The following is a 7520-nucleotide window of genomic DNA, read 5'->3' as shown; positions in this document are numbered from 1 at the left end:
TGTGGTACAACCTGCAGACTCGCCATCGGTTTGTGGAATTCAATGCGGCGTACGACTCAGTAGAGCCAAGTAATCGAAGGTAAATAATACTCTAACAAGAATGATCAAATGGTGCGGAAGTAGTTAAAATCATTCGTTCGAAAAGTGAGTGAAACAACAGCTGCTTTCATGACAGTGAATGGACTAGAGTAAAGGTACCCAGGTCTACGGGATAGATCCTGCGACAGTTATGCGTTGTAAAGAAAGATACACGATAGGTTCCTGTTCGAAAAAAGGAGTAGAAACTACAACAGAGAGTAACCTGAAAGACGCACTGACGTCATCAACTTCTTCACAGTTTCTCTGCAAACACACTAGATTTGTAATATATTTTGAATTTTCATTTATTTTTTACCTTCTGTTACAATAAAAAGTAAAGCTGATCAATATCAATGTATGAATTCAGAGTCGTAAATTGAACACAGTGTTTCCGGTTTAATTCTCTTCTTGTTTTTTTTTTTTTAATTCATGTATTTAAATTTAATGTTTAAGTGTTGTTTTCTTTCTCTCTTGTTCACTATGTTGCTGTTAGAATAAAGTTTCCACCGTTGTCCTGCGTACTTAAAGATACAATTTGCGTTAAACCTACTGCCTAGTTAGGACTATCCGTAACAGGGTTCTCTCAATGTTTGATTTACTCTTTTACTTGCTCTTTCCAGTACTGAAAAACATTCCATTCTATGCCGGAGATAAAAACAGTAAAATAATTTTGCCAATATACACTTTTCCCAACTGTTGTTCTGGGACCAAGATAGGCTCTTAAGATTATTTATTTTTGTTACCTCTAATTTTGTAGCCAATTCTGATTGACTCGAACCGTATGATCTAAGAAGATTTCTTCAGCGGTTTCGCTTACTTTGGGGGGGGAAATCTTTGTTTTTGTTATATCCAAATATGCCGAAAATTTGCCTAAAATTAGCCTACTGTGTTTTTCTTTTTTCTCTCTCTTTCTCGTTCAGACACTTTTTTCCACAACATGGAACTTGCATGGATTGTGTGATTGAGTTTCGAATGAAATGATAAAGTTGCCTTTTTTGCGATGTGTTTTTCATCGTTTAGTCTAGGGTTTTACGGGGAGTGGCGTTCGCCATTGCCGAATAATGGTATTTTGTATCAGTGTCGCAACTAAATATAATCGGGCGGGCGCACTCTTCACGCGATCTATCGTACGAAAGAAAAATCGTATTGCAGTTGAAATAGGTATGTTACTAGTTGAAAGTTTTTTTTTTGTTTGCTATGACATCTTCGTTTCCCTGTTGAATTTTGGCATTCCGTTGGCTAATGTTTAGATGAGTAAATAAATAAAAAAGAGCGAACCAGCAATAATTTTAACAAATTGCACAGATGGTACTAGTGAAATAAGCAAATAATAAAATTAACAAAACTTGAGTAAAATAAAACTTTGAAATCAAGAAAAAAATGTAAATAATTGAAAAAAAAATATGAAGGAAATTTAGTGATTGCTGGTACATTACGATTCGGAAAACATAACAGAATAGAACAGAAATACAATCAACAATACAACTAAATCAATCGATCGTGACAGATTTAAGCGTAATTTGGAAGCTTAAATTTTAAACCCACTATTTCGAAGTTCGATGCAAAAACAATACTCATACTTTTTTCTCAATTACGCAAATGAGTGACACAAATTGAATCAGAAGCAAGTATGGTAGAGAATTAAAATAGTTTACGAACTTATTCCATGTTTTGTCTTATTACTACATTTTAAATTTAGTAAAGCGGGTAATTTACGAAATTTAATTCAATTGGCTAAAACACCATGCCAAGGACACATTTACTAAAATTAAAATAGTAGGTATTAGACTCTTCAGCCATAAACGTCATACAGGAAAAAATAGTATTGCTAACTCAAACAACTATCAGGCAAATGAAATGTTCATAAATTTGTGCTAAGATTACTGACAGCTTTTGTTTTCAAATCGTTTAAGTTTTTAGGCATTACTAGTCCCCACTCCATGTCTATGCCAAATTTGGTTGAAAAATTTTGAACACAATCCTTTCCGCAAAAGTCCCGCTTTTTTCATTTAGATAAAATTTGAAAAATATAGAAAACATCTGTCTATATTCAATAAAATCTGTGCCCAAAACCTGACATGACAAAAAAAAACATAAATAATCGTTAAAAAATGTTATAGGCTCCAATTTCAGCATAACAACCTGCAATTGAAAACTAGTACGGGCTTGAATCCAAGTTGATTGATGCACTTCCTATAATTACATTATCTTAACATACAAATGAGCAAAGAACTCAACAAGCACAGGTTTGAGATGAACAATTAACTCAAAAAGTTGTTCGGAATGTAAAGATGTTGAACAAAAATATAATGATTTACAGGAAAGTGAGACTAGAATGCGTTTAAACCACAAAACTGAAGCTTCTTGCAGCAGTTAAAAAAGAAGGGTTTTTTGATGTTCATTGAAACTTTACAAAAATTATCAACCTGTTCTCAAAAGATAAAATAAAAGAGAAATGAATCACAATGTAAAAAAATATCTCACTGCTTATTGAATCACAATAATTAAAAAACCGTTTGTAAGTTGCTAGGACTTACATTAAAAAAACGAACAAATGAAGTTTAAAACCGTAAGTCGTAAACATCAAATTTTAAATTTGGTTCACTTAAAAACAGATTTCCAACACATCTTTCGATAAATACGTGATTTATTTTCGTATTTGGTATGTCTACATTGTAAACATGTTTTTATGTCTGTTAGAGAGGCTTTCAGTTTTTTGACTGAATCGTCTCTATGCAAACATGTTTTGATCAACGAGTAAAACTATGTCGAGTCTAATCCATAACACCTGTACCCTACATTTCGCTCAGGGTCAAACCCAGCAGAGCTGTGAGTTTTAAATAACATACAATTGCAAAAACAAAAATTGAAAGAAAGAGACTTTCAAACTCATAGACAACAATAAGTAACCTAATTAAATCAAAAGAAAAGACTAATTGTGCTGGTTCAATTTAGGCCCTGTTTCGAAAAAAAAATCCAACAAAAAAGAAACAACGGAAATTAACACCATACGAAAACAATAATTGCATTAGCCAGTAGTTTTGCCGTCCGTGTTTTGTTGTTGTATGCGAGTATGTAAAATGTAGATGCGATTTTTTGTTTGTTTTCTTCTTTCTTCACTGATTTGTGTGTTTTTGTATATATGAATAGTTTTCATGTTTTTGACCACTTACTGCGTACTGTTTCGCGCTTACCCTATGTATATAGATATTTTTCTTTTATTTTTTCTTACCTTTTTTCCTTACGCATAAATATGTATAAGTTATATTTTTTCCAACTAAGCCTAGTTCCTCTTACCGGTTAAAAAGTTGATTTTTCTTAATAAAAAATAAAGTTTTCTATAGTTGCTTTCTCTCTTTCTAGATTAAATCTAAACTTACAGCAATACTCATTCCGAATTAATTTACTTACAGGCTAGGCATTTATCTGCGTACGTGTGTGTGTGTTTTACTTTGACCCTTAATAAATAACCGTTTGTGTAACGTTACATTTCTCTGTTATCCTTCTTCTGATGAAAGTGAACAAAAAACAACAAAATCAAGTAAAGCTTATTTTGGCAATTGAATTTTCAGCTTATAGTTTAAGGTTTTTCTGTTTTTTTTTTTTATTTTTGCTCTTTCTTGCAATGGATTTTTGATTACACTATTTTTGGAATATTTTTCTTTTTTTTTTATCAATTTTTCTACGCTTAGCGACTATTTTTGTTATGTCTATAAAGATGTTTTCTGTCTCTCTGGGTACTAGAGAGGAAATTCCAACCCCGGAAAAACTGGGGATACTCATCCGTCTGTCTCGTGATGCCACAGACACTGCGGCTGTACGCGCGCGCGTTTATTTACATTCATACATACGTAGAAAGAAAGGTAACTGTGAACTTTCTTGTTCAGAAGATTTCATTTCTCGGTTGCTCGGATTAGGTGAGTCGGTGTCTTTGCGCTTTTGTGTGTATGTTATGCCCCCCTCAGGGGCGGAACAGCACAGTACTTAACACTATTACTTACATTCAAAGGAGGGGCTGTTCTGTAGTTTCGGATTGGCAGTTTCAGTGTACCTGTGTATGTATTTGTATGTGTGTGTGCTGCTGCTGCTGTACTCTTACTGCTGGCTACTTTTGCTTGACGGCTGCTGCTGTTGTTGCTGATGGACTTGTTGTGCCTGTGCAAGCGAGCGGACAAAATCGATTTGAGCATAGGTAAAGGCAGAACCAGTCTGTTGTTGCGAGGTACATCCTGAGTTTGGACTAGGGCTGGAATTCATCGAATCCGAACCTCCCCCAGGGCGTCCGGCGGAATTTGCCGAAGGAGGGGCACTACCATCGGAGTCAACCTCCATTCGACTGGTGGCACTTGCACTGGGAGGGGGATTTGTTCCGCAAGGTGGAAGATCAAGGCTGGCGTAGTGTAGTTCACGTTCCGAACTAACCGACGGTGGCCGTGAAATGATGTGCGGGTCTGTATGCGAGGTAACTGAGTCGGGTCGTGCACCATGGGTAACCGCAGATATTGTACCGCTAGCAGCAATCATCGTACTAGACGCTGTCGGACTCTGATTTTTGCTCTCGCACAGCGTTGATGTTGAGGAAGCCGATGATGAGGTAGCGGATATGGTAGGAAGGCGATCGCTGTTGGCCGAATTGGGACGTGTTGATCCTGCTGAAACTGACGGACACTTGCTACTGATCTTCTCACTGTTGACACTATTTGGTCGGGAGTAAGAACGCTGAAGCATTTCGTAGCTCGGCACTTCCATGGAAGATGATCCAGGCCGACGTTCCGAATACTGCCGGTTAAAGATCGGTTTTGGTGAAAAGCCGCTGCCTTTTTTCTGAAGAAGAACTTCGTCCTGGCTGGACGTTATCGGTTTAAAACCGATCAGATTGGATTTTCTCGTTAGTGGTGGAAGACTTGCGTCTGTGGTGAAAAGCAGTTCAGACTGCGAAGTACTTGACAGTTTTCTCAGACTTGCGGGATTCATGATGGCATAATCACCAGCTTGATCGTCAACAGCCATTGGAGTTGCCGGCTTTGAAACAGCGACCGGAGTTGTCGCTGGGCTACAGTTGACGTAGTCTGGATATTCAACAGAAGTTTTCATTGTTGTTACCGTAGCTGTCGTTCTAGTGTTGGTAGACGTAGTCAAAATCAAACTTAGATTCGTTCGTTTGGTACTACTAAAGGAACTTTGACGACTTTTATCAGTCTTTTGCTGTTGCTGCTGCTGCTGTTGACCTAAACTCAACTCCGCATAGTTATGGCTCAGATCCTCTAGCTTACTACTTTCGGGATCTTTTGACTGAGGTTGTGGCTTACTGCCAACCAGGAACTCGCTGCCGTCTTCTTCCATTTCACTAATCCGCAATGTTCCCGTCGTTCCATCCATATAACATTTTCGTTCCTCCGCGCTTGGTTCCGAGCTCATCGTAAACGACTTGATTGGACTTCCGGGACTAAAGGGGAAAATCGTGGCTTGGCTACCGGAAGGAGTGACAATTCCACTGTCTCTCGAATCACATCTTGATCGGGAACTGTTTGGTTTTGGACTAAAGCCAATTTGAGCCGCAACTGGATGCCGCTGAGCGATAGCGGCTGTCGCAGGATTCAAGGGAAGATAGTTTGGAATACTGGACGGTACACCGCCCATCTTTGGTTCCATCAGGTCTCCGGAGGAAGCGCGATTACCGTTACCCGGCTGAATAGTTATGGGATGTGAGCTCAATCGAGACTCTGGTCCCAGTAATGATCCACCCATCTCGCGGCGAGTAAAATCCATGTTGATGTACTCATCAGATGCAGTCGATGTGGTATGACTATCAGATTTGATTCCTGATTTATTTTGATTCCAGGACATTTCCATATAACCTTCGGGCGCACTGCTAGGGGCTACTAACTCATCATCTTCATGGGTCATTTTATCTTCATTACCGCTGTCGCCTCCACCTCCTCCACCACTACCTGCGGCAGCGTCACTCATCATCAATGGACTTATGTTCAGGTAATCTTCCGAAGGTGCTTTAGTAGTACGGTTCAATGATGATGTAGAGGATTTGGAGGCTGCTTCCATCGAACGAGACGACATATCAAGGTAGTTACTGTTGCTACTACCACCGCCTCCGTTGAACTTTTTGGGCGAATTAATTTTAATAGGAGAGCTTGTGCTTTTCGTCGACAGGTTCGATTCAAGTCCCGCAGTACCAGGTCTCATGTCCAAGTAGTCGTTTTCTTCAGCGGCACTTGTGTTTGCAGAAGTGCTAAGAATATGGCCTGGTTTCATTTCTACGTAACCGGCGATGCTTTGATTGCCACTTCCAGCAGTCATTTCCATGTAATCCTCCATACCCATTGCTTTCTGCGGTGTACTACTGTTTACATCTTGTTCCCCATGGAATGGTGTGCCAAAGTCAATCTCCATGAGATCATCCATAGGATCGAAGGAACCGTGCTGTTTGATAGCCAGCACCGGCGCACTGGAAGATTTCTTACCCGTCTTTACTACAGGACTCACACCCGAGCAAACAACATCAACTCCGATGGCCGAATTGGAAATGCTACCGGTGTTGCTACTACTTTCTTGCATGCTACCAGAACTGCCCGTAGACAGCAAAGGTGCCGTGATGGGAGCTCCCTTGTATAAATCCGATCGCGGAACTTTCGCTCTGGACCCAACCGAGAATGCTCGAGCTCTCGAATTCGAGGACGACGCTTCGGAACTCAGCATATCGACTCGCAATTTTCGCTTGTTGTGCTCTAAACGGCTGCCCACAGAATACGTTCGCAAGGGTCGATCCATTTCGTCATCTTCGCTGGGTGTAAAGCGAGCAACAACTTTCTCGAGGTGATACTCGGAAAAGCGCATATCAGTCGACGGTGTCCCGGACGTTATACTGCAGCTGGAAGCGGCTGAGCTGATGTTACCCCCGTTGCCCGCTATCATACCGGTCGCCGTAACCGTGGGGACAGGAACCGTTCGGTTGCTGCTGCTGTTGCTGTTGTGTGAAGGCTCCATGTCCACGTACTCTTCCGTCGTGTGCGATGGGGCTGCCATAGGAACGTAACCGTCGACGGTGTCCTCCGCCAGGCTCGAGGCGCGCGAATGTGCACTGGAACTACCCAGGTACATGCTGGAATGAGTAATACAACATGTTGGTTAGTATTGAGGCATGAGTTACTGAAAAATTACTGTATGAAGTGAATAAAACTCGGTGCATTTTCAAGTTAGTTATTTAAATTTATATTCAAGTATAAATCTTAACACAGCAATGTGTATTACGATTCGAGAAAAAATCGAATCTAAAAACCAACGTCCGAAAAAATTTTCCCGGTACAGACGAATTATGATTCACTTTAATTGATTTTAATTCATTTGTTCTTTGTCTTCGAAAATTTCCAGGGAAGCGCGAATCGTATGAAATTCTGGTGTACTCGTTCAAACTTCAGTCCATGCGA

At 39.9% G+C, this 7520-nt stretch overlaps 1 protein-coding gene across 11 annotated transcripts in view; it reads right to left on the bottom strand.

Annotated features, from left to right (window-relative positions):
- Positions 1 to 358: 358 nt before the first annotated feature.
- The window catches only part of LOC129732282 (insulin receptor substrate 1), a 376321-nt gene continuing 369159 nt past the window's right edge, over positions 359 to 7520 (bottom strand). For all 11 annotated transcript variants that reach the window (XM_055693013.1, XM_055693012.1, XM_055693015.1 and 8 more), the window contains one exon: positions 359 to 7195. In XM_055693013.1, coding sequence (XP_055548988.1) covers positions 4174 to 7195 — 3022 coding nt within the window. In that variant the 3' untranslated portion in view covers positions 359 to 4173. The remainder of the gene's footprint in view (positions 7196 to 7520) is intronic.

This window comes from Wyeomyia smithii, chromosome 3 (genome assembly GCF_029784165.1).
Source record: "Wyeomyia smithii strain HCP4-BCI-WySm-NY-G18 chromosome 3, ASM2978416v1, whole genome shotgun sequence".
Taxonomy (NCBI): domain Eukaryota; kingdom Metazoa; phylum Arthropoda; class Insecta; order Diptera; family Culicidae; genus Wyeomyia; species Wyeomyia smithii.
Note: the sequence above shows the minus strand (reverse complement) of the source record. Positions and strands in the feature narration are given on the sequence as shown.